Genomic DNA, 22711 nt, shown 5'->3' on the forward strand with positions numbered 1-22711 from the left:
GCAGTCTTCTTTGGGAACCTGGCAAACAAGTACTTGTAATGGTCAAGGAAGCACCTGTGTACTCTAGAAATCAGGCAGGAAAGCCTGACAGCCAGGATTGTAAATAAAGATTCCCAACAGCAACTCCTCTCTGACACATTGTCATTTCAGTTCTCTGAGGAATTGGCACCAAATGCCTAAAGAAAACAGAGGATGTCCTTCAAAAACATTGCATTTTACCTCCTTGCCTGATGAAAAAAAAAGTTACATATCAGCAGGATTGCCTAGTATCTAAGCTTGCTAATATGGAACAATTATTTCTTCAATGTGGCTTCCTATTTTGAAACAAGGAGATAGCAATCTGGTTTTCACTTATTTTCACTGCCCAGCCATCAGTTAATTCTGTTTTAAAACATTCAAAATCTTAGACCAATTGTAGGTTATTACAACTAGAGGATAACCACACAATTTCACTCACAGAATACTATTTAACCCAAATCTCAATGATATCGTGTCAATATGTTGAGGAAGGGAAAATTGCATTAGGAGAAATTTGAACTTAATGAATTTTGAGCTCTATTTTAAATTTAAGATTCTATTAGTCTATGATAGTATTATTCTATATCTTTGTATGTGAGTTACTTTTTATTTTAATATCCTTAATGTAGTCTTGGTTTTGAGTCATCTACACAAAACCTAGAAAGCCTCTCTCTCTTTCATCAGAATGAAATGTAATATGTTCATGCTTCTCTGCAGTGTCTCTAACACATTAGTCACTCACTGAGTACTTGTTTAAATGAATAGAAATAGCATAACCTCACCACTGGGCAGTCTCGCTCTGTTGCCCAGGTTGGAGTGCAGTGACATGATCTTGGCTCACTGCAAGCTCCACCTCCTGGGTTCACGCCATTCTCCTGCCTTAGCCTCCCAAGTAGCTGGGACTGCAGGTGCCCACCACCACGCCCAGCAGCTAATTTTTGTGTTTTTAGTAGAGACGGGGTTTCACCTTGTTAGCCAGGATGGTCTCGATCTCCTGACCTTGTGATCTTGGCCTCCCAAAGTGCTGGGATTACAGGCATGAGCCACTGTGCCCGGCCAAATTCATATGATTTTTAATCCAACGTATATAGATAGATAATGTAAATATATCCTCATGGAATTGCTGCATTTTCTTTTAGCTCAAGCATGAATTAACAATTCAATTACTACCACACTTTACGAATTTTACATTTTAATTCTTCATTTTCTCCATGCTGAGGACAGGTACGACTGTGGACGGGGTAATTCACCAACTGCTTAAAACTGTTGAGAGAACCAGTGACAGAACCAAGAATGCAATGGTCTGCTCCGGTAACTCTGTTTTCCGCACTATACTACAAAACATGTCATTGGAATAAGAATACTGTGGCCAGGCGCAGTGGCTCACACCTGTAATCACAGCACTTTGAGGGGCTGAGGTAGGTGAATCACCTGAGGTCAGGAGTTCAAGACCAGCCTGGCCAACATAGTGAAAGCCCATCTCTACTAAAAATACAAAAATTAGCCAATCGAGGTGGCACATGCCTGTAGTCCCAGCTGCTTGGGAGGCTGAGGCAGAGGAATTGCTTGAACCCGGGAGGCGGAAGTTGCAGTGAGCTGAGATTGTACCACTGCATTCCAGCCTGGATGACAGAGCAAGACTGTCTCAAAAAATAATAAAAGCAATAATAATAATAATACCATGAAACCTCAGAACCACTGAGGTGTTATATGTATGGACTCTGCAGTACACTGGGTGGGTCCTAGGAATCTCGACGTCTTTCCTGCGTTACAAAGAGTTTCCGTACCCTAAGCTTTGAAAATCACTAGTTTTTCAGTCTACTCTATTCTGTGTCTGACAAAAGTTTTGTTACTGTTTGTAATTATAAACTGCTATTATATTTTGGTTAAAATGTCTCAAATAGAAAAAAGGTGAGTTTTTTTTTTAACAATCTTTCTCTAAAATTGGATTTGAAAGAAATAAAATCTACCAAACGTTTGAACAAAGCACAGAGACTGGTAGCAAGATGGATGGAATATTGAGTCCATTTTCATAGCAAAGAAATAGAGTATGTCGCAAGCAAAATGTCAGGAAGAAGGCTCGAGAAGGAGGAAAGGCCTGCTTTCTTGATTGGTCAAGGTTTGCCTGCAAACTACATTTGTGCCACAGCACTCAGGAGGGCAGAAAGGGGCTGAATTCCCTCTGTGAGGTCAGTTTAGTCTGAGGTTCGTTAGGGACAGACACAGGGGAAACCACTCACTCCATTAACACCCACACAGTGTGGCCCATACTTAGACCAGGGGACACCGCACACCTGCCGTTTACACAGTTTAACACAGGAGAGCAGGGGCCTCCGCAAGGACAGCCTCTCAAAGCCTTTGTTTCTAGAGTTCTATCTCAATTCCACTGCACAGGTCTTTTAGTGTAAGTTACAAAAAACCTTGCTGAGAGAACAAAAGCTTGTTTTGTCTGTTTGTTTCCAGTAGAGTGAACATTCAGAAACTGGTTCTTTCAGAGCTCCAGCGTGCCCCCCCGGGTGACCTATGTTTTCTGGAATGTGGTTCTACCAAGCTGTGTTTTAGATGAGGAATCTTATTGGTGGACAGGATTTGTCTTTGTTAGCTATGCTATCCGCACTGTTTTTGCAGCACTTGCTTTTGATACTGAAAGGAGTCATGCGGTTTGCAACCTAAAACCACCACACTGATTGTTAGTGGTGACTTTCTGAGTGACTAACACAAGGTGGACCCTCGAAGATACCTGAGGTACTCGTTAGCAGATTTACCTTAACATCATAATACATGCAACGAGTGAACACCTCAAATGCAAGTACAGCAGGTGAGAGTCTCCGACAAGTACCTAGACCTGTGTGATTTTAGAAATGGGTTCCCTGATTTGGAAATGTAATAAAGTTCCACTGTTTCACTTCTCCTGCAGAAACCCCGTATACCAGTGGGAATGTGGCCACAATGTCTCCCATGACAGAGGACAGACCTGGAGCCCAGCATTCTTTGGGGAGGAATCAGATCCTTCCATTGGAAACGCAGGATCTCTCCCCTCTCACTAGGTCTCCCACATATGCACTTTTTCCCCTAGAGGATCCTACTTGAAGGTCACCTCTTCAATGTGCAGGTTTGTAGCAGTACAAATACTAAATATTGGTCCGGGGATTAGAATGGAATCCATTTTCAGAAAATCTATAAGCCAAATATTCAACCTCAGTATTTGCTTTGTGATTATTGGTACTTATTGGTGAAAATAAAATACATACAAATATCCCGTGCCTGTAGGAGAATACAATATGCTTTAGTCTGTCCATTCTGTGCAGTAACACGGTCTTTGGGCTAAAGTCAGAGTTATTTGGGCAGTAGATTCCAAAGCCAATTTGCAAACTTTTCTTGAGTATTAACAAATGGTCACAAAATGTCAGGTGGATCAGATTCACTTACAAGCAGGAAAAACTATTATTAGCAGTACACATCAACAGACATATTTAAGTCTCTAGATCTGCATATGCTAAAGAAACACATTTGGATATTGATAAATGAGGTGTTATTTTTTTCCCCTCCAAGTGCAATTTCTAGGGGCAATGCTGACCGACTTAGCCCATGCATAGATGTGCATGGTATCACAGTGTGTGGAATTCGTTCAACATGGAGGTATTGGCCTTGCAGAGCCTACAGCACTCTGTACTGTTCGTGATAGCATCAAACACGGGCCCGAGTCCTCTGCCACAAATCCATTTGATCAAATCTCTGCTTCACACATCTTAGTGAATGACAGCTTTTTAAAACCTATTTGGTTTGAAGAAAACCTCAAACCAGGGCCATGTTTGGACTGTCTTTGGGGCTTTCAGTAATCTTCCATCTGTTCCTTGTCTCAATGTAGTTCCTGAATATACCACATTTCCACCTTCTTCCCTCATCGTCCTAAAGCTTCCTCCGCAGTTTTGCCTGCCAGTGTCACATGTAGTAGGCACATGTAGGCACGAATGTAGTCCCTCAAACCTCAGTCCAAATCCACCGCAGGTGCACATCTTCCACAAACCCCAAAGGAAGAGCTGCCCATTCATACAAGAGGCAAGGATCTCCCTTACTTCAGGTTTGTCCTACAATACGAGAGCCTACCTTTGGTGCTGCCTATTTACAACACCCAGCCTCCTAGTTTTCTACTGTGTTTTGTTTGGGATTTAGCAGATGGCATTCTAATTTTTCCTACCTATGCACTTCCCCTATTGGACTGTGAGTTCTGAGTGCAGCACCATGCTCTGTGCGTCGAGACTCAGCTCAAAGCCTGCTCTAGAGTGGGTGTCAGAGTAATCAGATCTTTTCCACCACCTTGTGGCCCTATCAGTCCAGGCTCTTGTGACCATACGGCTGTCGAGAGTTCGACCCGACCCCAGTACCTGCTTGTTTCAGGCAAGTCTGACTTCCTTGGGCCTTATTCCACATCTATGCTGTTGACACCACGTTCGCAGCTCTTGCTTTCTGGAATGGCTTTACCCCACGCCTGCTTGCTGGAATTGCACCAAAATCAGGGTGGTTTCCCCCACATCTACTCTTCTATCAGCCTCTAGGTTGCTCCCACTCTCATCTGGATTTCTCAAGTACTTTGCCTATATCTCCCTTTTGCCATTATTTTATTCCCAACTTTTTTTTTTTCTTTTTTTTTTGTGAGATGAAATTTTGCTCTGTCACTCAGGCTGGAGTGCAATGGCATGATCTCGGCCCACTGCAACCTCCACCTCCCGGGTTCATGCGATTCTCCTCCCTCAGCCTCCCAAGTAGCTGGGATTACAGGTGCCCACCACTACGTCCAGCTAATTTTTTGTATTTTTAGTAGAGGTGGGGTTTTGCTATGTTGGCCAGGCTGGTCTCGAACTCCTGACCTCGTGATCCGCCCACCTCAGACTCCCACCTCACACTCCCACTCCACTTACAGGCGTGAGCCACAGTGCCCTGCCTATTCTCAACTTTTTATTAATGCTACTTGGTATTTACCTTATTTATTACTTAGAGTATAGATTTCATAAAAGAAGAACCATATCTTATTAACCTCTGAATGCTGCACAATAGTTCTTGAGGAAAAGAAAAAATATCATTAAGTACTATTCAGAAATATGACAGAAAAACCCACAGCTGAGAATTTGCTATTTATTCCCTAGCCACTGACAATGCATTTGGAAAATCTGAGGACTGGTATAGGGAGTTTTCCTGACTAACATACAGAACATATTTTACACTTAAGATGGTACGGCAAAGATGCGGGGGGTGAGGGGCAGGGGAGGCGGTGCTAATCTTTATGCTCTAATATTACCTTTCTGCTCTGATATAAGCATTATCATAACCAGTTGTTTTACTAAATATTTTATGTAGATCTTTCCAAAATACAAGGCAATTGAAGAATATATTTAAATTTGATTATCTAAGAACTATGAACAACTACAGTCTAAAAACAGTATTTTAAATCACGTCATCTAGCTATTTTAGCCATATAAATAACCATGATATTGTATTTACAGAACGATTCACCTCCTCATGGTTATAATAGTGCAGTAAATGCAAACTTATTTCAAACAATAGCAAAACAATCTAATAAAAAATGATAATGTCCTTTATGTGGGAAATAGCTCAATCTATCACTTATATCTTGAATACTAGAGATTGAAGAGGTAACACAGTGCAGAGAGGATAGATTCTTATGTGCTGAAACGTCTAAATGATGTAAATGTTTTCAAAATATGAATGTGGGATTCTGTGACAGGAAACCTAGACCACAAACTATAACCTCTTTCTAGTTTGTGTGTTCTCTGTTGGTTTAAGCAAACTACCACAGGGAAGATAAACAGGAGAAAATAATTAAGGGATCAAGTAGATTATAAACTTCCCGGGTGGATTAGCAGGTGCCTGAGAGAGTGAATACCAGGTCCACATTCTCAGTGTGTAATTCTGTGACCTGGGGAGGGGTGTAGCGTTACACAGCACAGTTGGCAAATTAGAGCAGATCCTTGGCAATTTACAGAACTCTGGGAGATCCAAGTAATAATGCAGGAGTGATCGTGTTGATGAAGGGTGGGCTAAATTTTATAATAGTGTATTCTGATGCACCTGTGCATTACTTTGCTCAAAATCTATTTATAATGATATTTACAAGCACACTCCATATTCTCTCAAGGGTTCTTCTTAGAATCTAGACTAGGGACCTAAAAAACAGCATGGATTGAGTTCTTGAATATTTGACATAGAAAATCATCTTTCCTTTCCTTAACTACAGCTCTCCTAGAGTTGACATTCTCAAGACTCAGTCTGTCAAAGCTCATCCATTCCCGTGCTTAGCCACTCCAGCTGCAATACTCAAAAAGGATTCCGGCATATTCTCCCATGTTGGAAGTCACTGGAAACAACTAGTATGCCAGAAGTATGAGTCATGTTGCACACGAAACTGAAGCACAATCTCAGGAAACAGTATTCTTTCTAGTAGCCCCAGAAATAAGCTACAAAATATCTCAGCCACAATTTGGAAAAAAAAATGTTTTTGTTAAAAAATTTTGCACAAGGATGGAAAAGATAGTGGATCTAGGCTATATAGCCCAAGGGAATTTAATCTAAAGAACCAAAGTGGACCCTGCCTTTTGCATAAAGTCTTTGTTGCCTTGTTGGGAAGATCCACTTGTTTAAAAATAGACAAATGAAGGGGGATGTGGGGATTTTTTACACTGATTCCAAAAGCTCTCTTTCTCTGTACACAGTGTCTGCTTGATATGGTTTGACTGTGTCCCCACCCAAATCTCACCTTAAATTGTAATAATCCCCAGTTGTCAAGGGTGGGGCCAGGAGGAGATAATTGAATCATGGGGGCAGGTGTTTCTCTTCTCGTGGTAGTGAGTAAGTCTCGTGAGATCTGGTGGTTTTATAAAGGGAGTTCCCCTGCACAAGCTCTCTTGCCTGCCACCATGTAAGATGTGCCTTTGCTTCTCCTTTACCTTCCACCATGATTGTGAAGCCTCCCCAGCCAGGTGGAACTGTGAGTTCATTAAACCCCTTTCCTTTATACATTACCCAGTCTCAGGTATGTCTTTCTTAGCAGCGTGAGAACAGACAAATACACTGCTATTACAAACCCATGTGCAATTGGAAGTATGCACATGTGATGTCTGCTTCAACCTAGGCCTTGCCTTGGCAGATATACACAATTAACTTTATGTTTGTTTCTTTTTTCCCACCCACATATTCCTGATTAAAATGTGTCGATCTCAGCACGGTCTTCATGCTGACTCTACCCCTCAGTCAGGGCTGGCACTGATAGGGAAAACAACTTCCCACAACTAGTTTCTTCCATCTTTCACCTGATAATATTTTAAATATGTGAAAATAGTTACAAATGACCTTACTTTTCTCTCTGTCAAAGTAATATCAAAAATTTTCCAGCCTGGTGTGGTGCCTCATGCCTGTAATCCCAGCACTTTGGGAGGTTGAGGTGGGCGGATCACCCAAAGTCAGGAGTTCCAGACCAGCCTGGCCAACATAGTAAAATCCCATCTCTACTAAAAATGCTAAAAATTAGCTGGGTGTGGTGGCGGGTGCCTGTAATCCCAGCTACTCCGGAGGGTGAGGCAGGAGAATTGCTTGAACCCAGGAGGGGGAGGTTGCAGTGAGCTGAGATCACACCACCACACTCCAGCCTGGGCAACTGAGTGAGATTCCATCTCAGGAAAAAAAAAAAAAAATCCAAATAGTCCTCAAAGATCATAGGTACCAGATCCATCCCCACAGATACATAGCAATTCCTCAAGAGCCCACTTAAACTATTAAAAAACTGAAGTCATGATTCTGGATATGGGATTCCTGGGCAAACAGAGGATGGGAGGAATCTTATTAATAAGATTCAGCCTGAGCATCGTGTGGGAGCACTTATCGCGCATGAGCCTGCTCTTACCCAAACTCCCAAGTTCCCTGCCTGTATACTATGAACTCAGAACTTTCTGTCATCATATACGTTGAAATTATTTTTACTCTGAGAAAAATTTTACATTAATTTTGATTATATTCGTTTGTTTGGCCTATCATGAGAATTTGAGATCCTGAATCCATCATCCAATATTATTTTCACTCTTTCAACTAGAATCATTATTATGCCCTAATTGAAGATAGGAATAAAAATTTTTGATTCCGAAACACCATTTCCGAATAGTACTTACAAATACCCATCTCATAACAATATTAAACAGAAAAAAAATGGATCCAAACTCACATGGTGTCTTGTGAAACTTTATTAGTTCTTTGTGAAAATACATTTCCTAAGTTACTTATGATGAATATGCTGGGGTATCTGCTCTGTATATCATCAAGTCAATTCATGGTTTTGGACAGCTAGCTTCTTTTCCTGTTGTGTGAACAATCACACTAGATATGAGTTTCCCTCTAGGGTTCTTCCTTTTCATAATGTCTCACCAAGAATACTGCCAGTAACTCAGCAGTGTGATTTTTAGTCCCCTCAGCTAGTTCAGATGAAATTCTCCTGGGCAGGAGACACAACTTCATTGAGAACTCTGAAGTTCTCTTTTATAAGCTTCTTAGCTTTGGAGGGTGCCAGTTTCTGATTTTAAAAATGTCTGCCTATAATCCCAGCACTTTGGGAGTCTAAGGCGGGAGGATTGCTTGAGCCCAGGAATTTGAGACCAGCCTGGGCAATTTAGGAAGACCCAGCTTCTGAATGAAAACAAAAAAAAAAAACAAAAAAAAAAAACAAACAACTGAATAATCATCCATTTTCATACCAGCTTCAAGAATGAATTTGGTTCTTGTTTTAAGCATAATCAAGGCAGCCTTCTTGGGGTTCCTAACACTTCACATCATTTCCAATTTGTGATGGATTTGTTTCTCAAGACACTCTCTTTAAAAACGCATTTCATTCTCTTCAATATGTCCTGGGACAGTTGTTTTGCTTGAAAATTGAATTTCTTGTAGAAAATCTGGTGTAGCTGTTTCTGTTTCTTTGGGTAATTTCCCATTTTTTCCCGATTGGGTGATTTGTTGTTGTTGTTGTTGTTTCTTTTTTCTTTTTTTGAGATGGAGTCTCGCTCTGTTGCCCAGGCTGGAGTGCAGTGGCGCGATGTCAGCTCACTGCAAGCTCCACCTCCCGGGTTCCCACCGTTCTCCTGCCTCAGCCTCCCAAGTAGCTGCGACTACAGGCGCCTGTCACCGCACCCAGCTAATTTTCTGTATCTTTAGTAGAGATGGGGTTTCACCATGTCAGCCAGGATAGTCTTGATCTCCTGACCTCATGATCCGCCCGCCTCGGCCTCCCAAAGTGCTGGGATTACAGGCGTGAGCCATAGGGCCCGGCCTGGTTTTTCACAGTCATAGTTTTGGGGGATGTTTTGTTTTGTCAAGGGGTCATCTTTTTTAGTGTTAAAGTTATGATTATATAGATTGTTTTCAGAATTTAAAGAAATATATCCTTACCAACTGCCTCTGTAGTACCAGTCATTTCCCCACTACAGCTATCTCGTTTACCCTGGCACGGGGTTTACTCCAGATGAACCTGAAGTTTACTCAAGGACATTTAGCTTGGTGGAAACCCAGAGTGATTTTCAAAAGGGCCATAGTCATGGAAACAGGGAAAGGGTTAATTCAATAACAAGTTAAGAGATGGAAGAAAAGCAATAGCAAGACTGATAGGTGAGAGCACATCAGCATCTTGGCAGTACAGGATGAAGGACACAATTAACCAGACAGAACTAAGGCACAAAGACCCTTGCACCTGCCCCTTGCATGCACCTCCAGATGGGACTAATCCAGGTTCCAGAGCTTATTTCGCTTCTAGTTAACACAACACACTCTTCCTTATTGGTCTGGATTAGCATGATAGTATTCTCGATTTTACCATGTTGGGCAAATTCTTCACTTCTCTATGCTTTCTTTTTTATCTGCAGGTCAAAGGAATAAGCACTTACTGTATGTTCTAATCAGATAAATCTCACAAATGCCATGTGCATTTTAACTCATCAATAAATATCATCATTTATAATCATTGTCTCCAAATATGGCACCTAGTTGATATTTGGATTATGGAGGTATCCAATTGCTACTCTATTAAATATTTGTGTACATTTAGGATTGCAGCCTCTGTTCCCTTCATCTATCCTAGAGTCATATAATCTACTCAAGCAGTATCATCTCTGTTCTCCTATCTTTTTACTCACTCATCCCTATTTTCCTCTGAGTCTCACATACAACTTTATGGTTTCTTGTGGACATACATTTTTGCCGAGTTCCATATGCTGTCACCCCTCCACAAAAGATGTCTTTGGTAAAGGGATGTGCTTCATTACCATGCTTCACACATTATGAATCTCAACCCTTCCAGTTAGTGGTAGCTGCAAAACTATATTTATTAACTTTCAAAATGTTTGTGCTAAATGAATTACCCATGGTTTATCCATTAGTATTTACACATTTATGTGTCATTTCTAATCTTTTTTGTATTTTTTCCCTTTAACTACTCTATATCTCTTCCAATTTTATTATTCCTTATATGCTGTATCAACTATCTACAACACAAATGTTTTATACATTATAACCTGGGCATTTCTCTTCTTCCTTATTTTCCTCTGAGCAAATAGACTCATTTATAAGCAAATCATCTTTCAAAAGCTTCTAAAATGTATTGCATAGCACTGAGGCATGTTTGGGGGCATCTCCAGGCAGCCAGCTATTCAACATGTATCCCATCCTTTCTACTCCAAAGCCTTAACTTTCAGACAGAGGAATAACACAAGATAGATAAAGGCTTATCAGGGATCAATAAGCCCCAAGCTGACCCATCATTTAACAGTTATGTAAACCGAATGTGTCACTTAAACTCCCAAAGCAACAATGAAGGCCTTTCCTGCATCCTGAAGTGGTAATGACCAAAATGATGAGATTAGGGATGTTTGTAAGCAGTAGAGCAGCAATCAAGTGTAAGTTGCTATTAATTTTCATGTTTACAATTACTAACAGAGATGTGGTACGTACTGTTAGACATAAGTGTCTTGGACCACCTAGTTCCCTCCTGGTAGGACTTGATTCCTCGAGAGGACCAAGCTCCAGACAGAAGAGCTAGTCCATACCAAAGCTGCCTAAAGGAGAGTGCTGTTCCATAGCCAGCCAATTTCAGAAGGATATTTAGGAATGCATGGAAACTCCCAGAAGGACTTGTGACTCTCTACATGAAGAAGCATACATAGTCGAAGGAAATGTCATCGTCTACTGAAAACTGTAATGAGGACATCCAACGACAGACACATCTACACACACTCATATATATAACTGTGTTCAATAATATATAATGCACAAAATATATTCAATAATACACTAGAGAGAGCGAGAAAGAGTGAAGAAACCAAGCGGCATTCATGTAAGTTCTGCAGTAATTTTAAATAAGTAGCTAATGTTTCACAGACAAGTGTGACAACCTCTTTTTGGTGGCTGGTTTTTCTCTAGGGTCACTACCTTCCTTTCATCCTGTTTCTTCAGATTCTCCCAAATGAAAAGAAGAACAGGTTTTGCTATTTGAAGTTTACTGGGCCTGGCTTAGTTCCTGAAGTGATCCTAGCCCATGAGATTCAGAAGCTTAAAGCTTCCAGTTTCTATGGCTTCGAGTGATTAAAAAAAAAAAAGAAGAAGAAGAACATGGAGAAGGTTCAGAAGAACCAAAGGCAGGTAAGGTATTTTACAAATGACCAGGAGACCTACTAAGATCACTCTTTAGTAACAGTGGTGCTTTAAACAGCTTATTCAAGATTTTTCATACATTTATTCAAAGCATCTTCCAGTGGAAACATTTTTCAATCCATTTTTTAAAATTATGCAGAATATTTTAAGTTATAAAAAAAGATCAAATTATTGTAGACATGGAATACTTTAAATAATTCACTGTACTTATGTCAATTTGGATGAATATAACTTCAATTCATTGACATAATTAAAGAATTTTTAAAACATAAAATGTACAATATTTTTGAAATTCATTTTTGTGTGTCCTAAAATCATCATGGCATTTGAGTGTAGGTATATTCAGCACTCTTGTAAGATTGCCTCTGTGGCACATAAGACAATATATTTCATTTATTGCTCGGGTTAAAAACAAATCCCTGTAGATATCCAAAGAAAAAAATTACTTTCGGAAGTGCAGCATTTCGACCCTAGGTAGGATTTAAGGCATTATAGCAAGAAGTCATACGTGTTACACAGCTGTAATCTATTTCTAAGGTTTATTCGAATTAAGTAAGTGCCAGAACATAGATGAATTTACCCAGACATCGAGTTTCGGTGCCACTCCAGAGCCCATTTGCCAAGCACTCTCTGACATGAGATCCCACAAGTGTGTAGCCAGTGTTGCACGTAAATATAGCCGTGGCCCCATAAACTGTCAGCGTTCCAATCTTGTTGCCATTTGGGGGAAAGGAAAGACTTCCACACGAGATAACTAGAAGGAAAAAAACAATAAAGTGAACATCAATTCGGTTATGCAGATTACTCCTGTGCAAAACAAAAACAAACAAAAAACACTATTTTTAGTCTTAATTTTCACTAAGAACATGGTTGAGAGATGTCTGCTTAGGGCTGGATAGACCAGTCACCTAAGAACCTTAATTTTCCATCTTTATACTCCTGAAACAAAAACCTAAAAGCTCAAAGTGGATTCCAAAACATTCTAGATTCTCCAATTACCCATTAATTTTTGTTGTTGCTGTTGAGATGGAGTCTTACTCTGTTGACCAGGTTGAAGTGCAGTGGTGCTATCCTGGCTCACTGCTACCTCTGCCTCCCAGGTTCAAGTCATTCTCCTGCCTCTGCCTCCTGAGTAGTTGCGACTACAGGCGCCCGCCACCATGCCTGGCTAATTTTTGTATTTTTAGTAGAGATAGTGTTTTCCCATGTTGGCCAGGCTGGTCTCAAACTCCTGACCTCAAGTGATCTGCCCACCCCGGCCACCCAAAGTGCTGGGATTACAGGCATGAGCCACTGTGCCTCAACCCATTAATGTTTTTATTTTCATCCTGATAGGTATAGCTGAACCCTTCTTGAAAAAATACACAGTATACAAAGTGTAAATGCAGAAGTGTATTTATCAAACAGTCTATCTCTCTACCTTTCTGTCCATATCAATCCCAAGAATTACATAGTAGTAATTACTAGAAGCCTCATGAGCCTATCAGGAAATAAGGAATACCAATTTTCTTTACCAAAGCCAACCAGCTGGGATAAAGTAGTGTGATATTCAAATCTAGGACTTCTGACTGCAATAGCAGTGCTCAGTTTGTTCTTTTAGTTACTTGCATAATTTGTGGGGATCATGAGCTCTGTAAGAATGCTGACTACAAAGGGCATTTGGTGCCTTTCCATAAATTAAAATGTGCATACAAACTAGGCCTTAAGTGGGCATCGATGCAGTGACCCTATGCCCCATGTTTACACCTGCTGTCCCAGCACAGTTATTGATCATGTCCTTTTTCACCCATGAAAGTACTCCAGTTTGGGAAATAAGTTAATGGTCACCCTTATTATACAGTCTTACTATACCACTGAAATCTCGGCTCTTCAGATCCATAAACACTTGAGCACAGAAGATCCCAGCATCTCAGGGGAGGGAGGAACTCACAAGGTTATCCAGCCCAACCTATCATCAGAGGTAGAATACGTTTTAAACAGGTAAGAATGAAAGTGTTCGAAAAGCTATTCAAAGCAAGTGTTAAGAGTGCGACGTGAGCACTGATGTGTAGGTGCTTCGCTGCGGCCTGCAGTGGCAAACATTGAGTCCTTCCTTATTCACAGTAAACCATAAGAAGCAGTAAAACACAGTGAGGAAGAACACAGATTCTGGCTGCAGGCTACCCAGGGTCAGGCCTGGTTCTGCCAGACATGAGCCAGGGAGCACTGGCCAATTTTCTAAGTCTCTGGGCCCTGTTATGGGTTGATACAGCTCCTATTGCACAGGCTTGTGCATTAGATTCAAACAGAAGCCATCCCTTGCACATAAGCAAGCTCGATCAGGGTTAACAATGAAATTATAAATCAGGACATATTCAGTCAATTGAATCAAAAGTAGAAAAACCTTTAGAGATAATTCAAGTGAGGAAAATAAAATTACGCATGTACCACTAAGACCAGCCCTTTTGTTGTTAATGGAGAGAGTCTTGCTCTGTTGCTCAGGCTAGGGTGCAGTGGTACAACTGTAGCCCCAGCAGCAGCCCTGACCTCCTGGGTTCAAGGGATCCTTCTGCTCAGCCTCCCAAGTAGCTTGGGGCACGGGCACCACCACGCTCAGCCATTTAAGAAAAAATTTTTGTAGAGGTGAGGGTCTCACTGTGTTGTCCAGGCTTGTCTGGAACTCCTGGGCTCAAGTGACCCCTCCCACCTGGGCCTTCCCAAAAGCCCCAGACCTTTTAATTAAGCTGTCTTTACTCCATGATATGATAGCACAACCCAGGCTCTATTTCAAATGTTCAGACAGACACAGCCAGACTCAGTGTTTTCTATGGGGAGCTCTACCAGAAATTGGGAGGTCCAGCTCGAGAGTCCATCACGACCAGCACATTACTGTTACTGAGACAGCCTCCATGGTTGATATGGTTTATTGGTTTTGGTGATTGCTAAACTATTACAGTGTCATACCGCATGTATTTAGTAATATGCTAATATGTTTGCTCTACCAAATGTCAATGAATTCGAGTAGGATTTAGATTTTTACAATTTGTTATGAACTTTTCATTAAGCCTTTTCCCAAACAGTGTGAACTTCTCCTTGAACTATGATATTTAAAGATCCATTTTTAGCAACTTAAGATAATTAGATCTTGTCTTGAAACTTTCATGCTTGTCAGAAAAACGTTAAATAACAATGAGGTATGAGTCGAATTCCTCTTGGAGGTTTCTGCATACCTTCGCCTTCCATGGTGGAGCAGCGAGAACACCTCCCTCTGCTCATACAGCTGCTTCTATTCTTGAAGCCTCTGTTAATGGGCGGATCACGAGGTCAGGAGATCGAGACCATCCTGGCTAACACCGTGAAACCCCGTCTCTACTAAAACTACAAAAAACTAGCCGGGCGAGGTGGCGGGCGCCTGTAGTCCCAGCTACTCCGGAGGCTGAGGCAGGAGAATGGCGTAAACCCGGGAGGCGGAGCTTGCAGTGAGCTGAGATCCGGCCACTGCACTCCAGCCTGGGTGACAGAGCAAGACTCCATCTCAAAAAAAACAAAACAAAACAAAACAAAACAAAAACAAAAACAAAAACCAAAAACACTCTGGTGACAAAACTATTTTAAGTGTGTCCTCTAACAAGATTTACTCAATTGTAAAGAAGAAGTAATGAAGCAAAATTTTAGCTTTTCAGTAGCTAAACAATAGAATTTCAGACCAAGGGTTTCCTTGTATGGTAGTAAACTCAATGCATTAACACAGATAGCAGCAATAACTCGGAAATCTTGCCTGATTGAAAGGGGGAAGCCCCTCAATACTAAAAACAGGCTTTGTCATACACCGAAAGGAAAGCCTTATTTTTATGTTGTTTTTCCTCTCAAGTTTCTAAAAATGAATTTCTTAAGTCTGCCTTTTTTTTTCATTTCATTAAAAGTGTGTCCATGCTCACAGTCTGCAGTGCTTCCTCTGAACTCTGGGAGCAAGCTTTTGCACACAAAAGACACTTGGCTGACAGCATCCCGAATGCACCTGCAATCCCACAACATCCTGAATGCACCTGTAATCCCACATCCACAACATGTTTTCTCACTGTCCCTGGGGATTCCAAGCCACTTGCCTCTGTTCCCACAGGAAAGTCTCTTTTTTGTCTTTCCTTCAATTCTATTATTATATTCATGTTGAAATATATCTACTTAAAAAAAAAGTTGTATTGTGACATACCAGTTCTCATACCTATAAGGACAGCACTCCTATCAGAAATGTGAATATTATTTATGAGTGTGACAAATAAACATAAACTCAAGAGTAGGTCTTTTCAAATACATTCTAGCTGAAAAAAAAAAAAAGCCAAATGAACACTGAGACCTCCACGAAGAATAAACAGCTGGGAATATGTGAGCAGGAAGGGGCTCTTTTCTATGAATAAAAGGCTCAGTGGACTCACAATGGTTGTTTGCAAATACACGAAGGCACTCTGTGTAGACCAGAGTCAGGAATTGTTTTATTAGGCCTAGAGGGATAGAGTCACCATCAATCACTGGATATAAGTCACATAGGAAGCCTCGCTCAAAGTGAAAATGTTCAAACATGAAATCAGCTGTCTCTGGGGCAAAGAGCTGTCACGAGAATTATCTGATGTTAGCTGGGCATTTACTGGTGAGAATAGTATCAAGAAAATTCAACTGTAGGTAGTCCTGAGTGATGTCCGATGTCCACTCCAGCAATGGATCGAAATGACAATGTCGACTCTGTGATTTCCTCAGATATAGATGAAATACATCTGCTGATAAACACAGGCTCCCATAAGTTTAATGATCAATCCAGGCCTGTCTCTAGTAACAAACAGGAGATCTTCAAAGACCAGACCAGAGACAAAGACAGCCCAGAATTTAGGCTGTGTTCTTTGAATATCTACAATATTACAAAATTCCAGTGTAGCTCACTGACTCAGTATGTGTGTATAAAATTAAAATGCAAAAATAAGTTTTTGTGATTCATGGATTTCTGTGATACATGTTTTTCTTTTTAGATACGTACAATAAATCAAACAATAAATAAACGTAATAAGAAAAGGAGCCTTCCACTTGTATAAAGACATTGTGCTAGGAAGGTGTGTAGGCACCTCTAGATATTACATTTTAATTTTCTATTATTGTTTCTTGAAGGACAGGACTGCAGAGCTCACTGTTTAAGGGTGAGATTATGGTCTCTGTCCATTCACTTGTGGAGACCTGGGTTTTTCTCTAGGGACATATTAGACTACCCTGGAGTTAGAATAACACAAACCCTTCAAAAAGTGGTGAATTTCTCAGCTGATTCCACAGTTGTTATGAATGTGATTAGAAGGTGATCAAGGCTCACCTCTTCATCTGGAGCTACCTGGACAAGCAGACAGGGAAATTCTAACATTTCCAGCTCCTAAGCAAATAAGTGACTGAAAACAAGTAAGTTCTGGTAGATCTTACACCAGGGCCACTTGAAGATGAACCCTGGGGAGTCAAAAAAATAAATAAACAAAAAGGGAAAATGCCTGCTTCTTAGCTGCAGCAATGACTTGGGTGATGCTATCCTTGAAGATTCTGTTGGTCCTGATCCAATACAACACAGAGAGTGACACTGTGTTTCTTCTGTGAAGAAGCTACCATGGTGTGGAAAATTGGCCTTATAAAAATGTGTCATATGCATTACTTTTAATTAAGAAATTAAACTATGTTTTAATTTCCTGGGGTTTACCACACACTTATTTAATAGTAAATTATACTATCACCAGGATTCATGGTGTGGTGTGTGTGTGCTGGCAAAGTAGGAAACGTGATAGATAAATGTAATTTAAGCATAGCATGAAATTAAAATGTGTTACAGCAAAAATGCAGTAATGTGTTTATTGATTTGTTTTTCTTACAGATCTCAGAAAATAATGTTTACATTTTAACTTTTTTTTCGGGGGGGTGCGGGGCAGGGACAGAGTATTGCTCTGTCACCCAGGCTAGATTGCAGTGGTGTGACCTCAGCTCATTGCAACCACCACCTCCTGGGTTCAAGCAATTCTCCCGCCACGGCCTCCCAAGTAGCTGGGATTACAGGTGCATGCCACCACACTGGGCTAATTTTTGTATTTTTCAGTAGAGACAGGGTTTCACCATGTTGGCCAGGCTTGTCTCAAACTCCTGACCTCAGGTAATCCACTCGCCTTGGCCTCCAAAAGTGTTGGGCGTGAGTGAGCCACCACGCCCAGCCTACATTTTAAGTTTTTAAAAATTGTGTTTTTCACTTTCTTTTGGGGGAGCAAAGTTTTAAAGGTGGTGTAATTCTCACTACTATATTGCCTGTGTTTTCTCTGATATTATTAAGTGACTTTCAAGAGAGTAGATGGTTACCATATCGAGGAACTCAATATTTGTCCCAAGTAAATAAAATCAATAATATTGAATATTGCACTAAAGCTGGTTGTGAACAATACATAGATAATGACACCAGTACTCATGAAAATCCGTGTTGGAGGGAAACATGAGACAACTGCTGTTTGTACTGTTCCCTCCACTGCTTTGTGTACTGCCTGCCTGTGCCTTAGGTACACATGCCCTAAAACTGTGTATTTTGTGGTGTTATTCTGAAACAGCTCTTCTAAAAATAAGATCCAAGAACTCCCGGACATCTCTGATATTATTTTAGTGGTCAACAAGCATCCCCCTTTCCAATGACTACAGTAGCAACCATCAATATATTTTATTTTACATATCTCCACCAAAACAACAAATTTTGACAAAGTTAGTGCAAAAGGTGCTATGAGAATCCAGCCATCCTCTATTAAGCCACACATTAAGGAGCTTTGAAAACTTTTAAAATGATGACACTCTTCACATTAATTTTTGCTTTGTTTGAAAATGAATCCTTATTCATAAAAATGTGTTATATAAGCATGTAATTGACATGTTATTTTAAATACACATGTAAAATTATATCCATTTTAGTGTAAATAAATTCACAAATGAATATTTTAAAATAATAGTAGTTTTTAATGTATGATATAGTTATAAAAAGGTCTTTGGGGTCTAGTGGTAGGCAGAATTCAAAGGTGGTCCCTCCGTGTCCCACCCCTGAGCCAAGACATCTCCTCAGATCCTCTCCCACTGAGTGAGGGCAGAACTCTGAGTACGTTAGGAATCAGCTGACTTTGAGTTAATAGAAAATGAGATGCTCTGGATGGGAACAGCCTGGTGAGGGGAGCCCTTATCAGGGACTAAGTCCTTCCTGAAGTCAGAGAGATTGGACTTAGGAATGGGCCTGGTGGGGTGGGGGACACAGGGCCAGGAGCTTAGTACTTCCCCATGATCAGCAGCAATAACATAAGGCCCTCAGCCACGTGCCACAGGACATGGACTCTGACCAGGAGCCAGACTTGGGAAGCTGATCTGAACCTCACTGGACCCCACTGGACCCCACTGGGCCTCACTGGACCTCACTGGACTTCACTGGACCTCACTGGACCCCACTGGGCCTCACTGGGCCTCCGTCCCTGTCAACACCTGAACGCAGTCCATGAGTGGAGGATCATGAGTGGAGGATCTGGCCATGAGTGGAGGATCTGGCCAAAATGTGCCAGGTATCTGAGCCCAGAAGCTGGGCTGTAGCCAATCTGTGCTATCGTGAGGCCCTTACCGTATGGTAACTGGTTACACAGCAATCAATAACTAACACAGGTCCTCAAATTTTAAAAATAAAAATTTTATGAAAACCCCCGAGAACAGTTGCTTTCAAAGAGGCTGGGCTATCCCCTCCATAGAGGGTCTGCTGAATGACCTTGGTAAAGGGGTTTCTAGACTTCTGTACTCTGATGTCATTTCCAAAACATTGAGGCAAGAGAGATGAAGAGGAGAAGGGGGCCACTAAGGCTTGTAAAGTTTTAACCAGCATCCCAATTTAAACCAAAAGTCATATACTACGGCATCTAAGACAGCACACTTATGCTCCAAAAAGAGAAAAAAAGATTGACAAGCCCTGTATTAGTATAATTTTTTTTTTAAAAAAGTCAGTAGACATAAGAATAAATTGACAATATCAATATCAAGCCTTTTGGGAGGAAAAAAATAAAGACAAGCAGAAAATTTCAGCTTGGTCACAGAAGTAACGATAAATTCCATGTCAACTTTCCGCAGCTCACCGACCCTGTGCACGGCACACTGCCTTCCCTGGTGTGGATCTGGTTCTCTGATACCACTCTCCACCAGAAGATACCAGGGCTTTTTGGAGAACAAAGCGTTTGGGTAAGAAAAATTCCAGATAACCACAGAACATCCTGTTTTCATGAGAAAATAAGGACCATTTCAGAGACGTTAAAGCTGCGTGAAAGGGACTCCCTCGGCCAAAGTGTCACAACCTGAGCTACAAACATTAATAAAATCGTTTTTTTAAAAGTCAGCAATGATTTCAGCTGGAATCCGGTGACTCTGGAAAATGCCACATGTCCATGATGACATTCAAGAGACAAACAGCAAAGTGTGATAGAACAGTTCGTGCCCAGCCCGCGAGTCAGCAAGCAGCTGACGATTTTCAAAACAAATGTGTGGCCCGAGACAACCAGACATGTGACAATAAATGATGGGTGGGGGTTGTGTCTGGACTGCACTCCGTGTCAGAAGCACCAGAATACAGTCAAGAAAACTAGAGGCAGGAAAACAGACTTGCCAGAATTTCAGAGGCTGGAGGCAGAAACACTTCAAGGACAGCAGAACTCCAACTTTGCTTTCTTTCCCCAAATGAGGTCAATGCCTTGCTACTAACAAGCGTAGTTCAGGAATGAGGATTTTCTTAACATTCCCTTAAATAGAAGGCTCTCCACTGTATGTGAAAATTCTTCTCGAAGGCTGATTGAGCCATGAGCACAGAAGATTGTCACACAGCAAATACCATTTGGCATGACCCTGCTCTGGGTAGACAGGGATACCGTAGCTGGGCATCCCTGGGAAACTGGGGAGACAAGAAAAGGCTGTACTGGGCTGTTGCAGCCGCAGAAGCCCCATATAAAACCCCACCTCTAAGAAGTTAATAAGTGTCTGTTTTTAAGATCCCATTTCTGGTTTGAAATCGACAAAATGATGTTCGCGGGAAGAGTCTAAAGTAGGCAAAAGTTTAGTGTTCCTGACTCCTTCTCCTAATCTGTCCTTACTGGTGCTAATGTCGGAATCTCCAGGTGATAAATTGACTTCTAAGGATGAATACATCTGTGCATGACTGGCAAGAATGTGGGGAAGGGCAGCATTTCCTAAGCGGCAAAGGTGTGATAAAGAGGAACGGCCCCGCAAACTCAGTGACCAGGTCATTAACCATCCAAACCAGGACACTGTTCAGAGTGACAAGCAATCATTAATAAACACCTGGAAAACAGGCTTCAGGCAGGGCTATCTTGGAGAAACAGGGACCATGTTCATTACGATTATGAAAACTTTGAGCTCCTTGAGGCCAGCAATCCTTCCTGATTTATCTTTGTGTTCCTAGTGAAGAGCTTGTGGTATGTGTTTCATTAAAGTTTGCTCTACTAAAAGTTGAATTAAAATTATTACCAAAGACAGTTAAACATTCATGCTTTTGTCTTTTTCATTTTTTATTCTGATGTAGTCTTACTAAGCTGTGTATTTTATATATTATAAACTACTTGTTTTTATGCATGATAATTTTCTGTGAACAATCAAGTAAAGACTGTATATTAGATATGTCTGAATCAAAGAGTGCTCTGAACAATACTAGCATTGTTTTATTTTTCTATTTATCCGTATTTAATGTGAAACTCACTCAAAGCTTTAACTGCTTATCTTGTACCTAAGAGAATAATCATCTCCCTTTTGAAGACAGTCATTATTTGCGAACACAGTATCTTCAGCATTAATACTATTTCCCAAGATCTTAATTAGAACTCTTGAATAGCCTGTCTGGCATAAGAGTTATCTTTCTACACATAGGTTTGTACTTGTCTTTGAGCTGATTTGAAATACAGTTGGAAAAATACAATCATTAACAAGGAAAAGACAACATCAAATGTCTAATCCAGCAGCAATGTGGTTTCAGTATGTCACATGACAATACGTATGTCATTGTAAGTATGTCACATTGTAATGAAAAGACAGGCCATTTGTGCTTTTGATCTATAGGACTATGACAGATGATAGCTCCACTAGAGAAGCTCAGCGTTGACAGCAGCCATCCAGAATAATCCAGGATGCCGTGTCTTTCGGGGGTGCATCCCTCATCACTTACCTCGACAGCCTGGCCTCTCGTCTCCTATGTTCCACGTCCCATTGGCCTGGCACTGCGCGAGCCTCCGGCCCTCTAAGTAGTAACCAGGACTGCAGCTCAGCAATACTTGAGCGCCATACTCATTCAAGGATCCTGAAACCAGCCTCCAGATGACATGTTCTGAGAGCTGAGTTTCAATACTGGGGCAAGGGACCGCTGGAACAGAAAGATACATCATATCATCATTTTTCTTTTTTGGAAAAGATCAGACCGTGCTTGCTTTGAATGGCAAGGTCTTCCTCTATGAAACTGATCTTGCTGGGCAAAGTCGATGCCATTACGTATTATCTCAGCGTTTCTCTACCACCCACATAGTCCATCTGGGAATGATCCCTTATGTAAAATGCATTCAATTGCCTCATTACAGATGTCCTGGCAAGTGTGAGGCCAGACTGAACTGTAAAGGGGGTAAATCACTTCCACCGAAGTATATGGCTCATTGGAGTTGATGAAAATTTTCACGAGGGTAATGAGCACATGCAAATAAAAATCTTACATGTAATTTCCCTCAATATCCTATCCTGGGAGGAACTTGGAATAGTAATTGTGTAATTGCAAACCAGTTGGAACACTAATTTTCAGAAAATCAGATGCACTCATTTCTTCAATCCTATGAAACACACATATGTAATATACCTATATATCATTGAATGTAGAAACACACAGAAATACATAGGCACACTGCACTAATACGTTCAGAAAAACGTTTAACAAGTCTTTTTTATTATTATTATACTT

At 40.9% G+C, this 22711-nt stretch overlaps 1 protein-coding gene across 1 annotated transcript in view; it reads right to left on the reverse strand.

The window, feature by feature from the left end:
- CSMD1 (CUB and Sushi multiple domains 1) overlaps positions 1-22711 on the reverse strand; it is a 2034615-nt gene that overhangs the window by 65095 nt on the left and 1946809 nt on the right. The window contains exons 51-52 of the mRNA XM_015144705.3: positions 21935-22129; positions 12296-12469 (exon numbers count right to left, since the gene is read on the reverse strand). Coding sequence (XP_015000191.3) covers positions 12296-12469; positions 21935-22129 — 369 coding nt within the window. The remainder of the gene's footprint in view (positions 1-12295; positions 12470-21934; positions 22130-22711) is intronic.

This window comes from Macaca mulatta, chromosome 8, assembly GCF_049350105.2.
Source record: "Macaca mulatta isolate MMU2019108-1 chromosome 8, T2T-MMU8v2.0, whole genome shotgun sequence".
Taxonomy (NCBI): Eukaryota; Metazoa; Chordata; class Mammalia; order Primates; family Cercopithecidae; genus Macaca; species Macaca mulatta.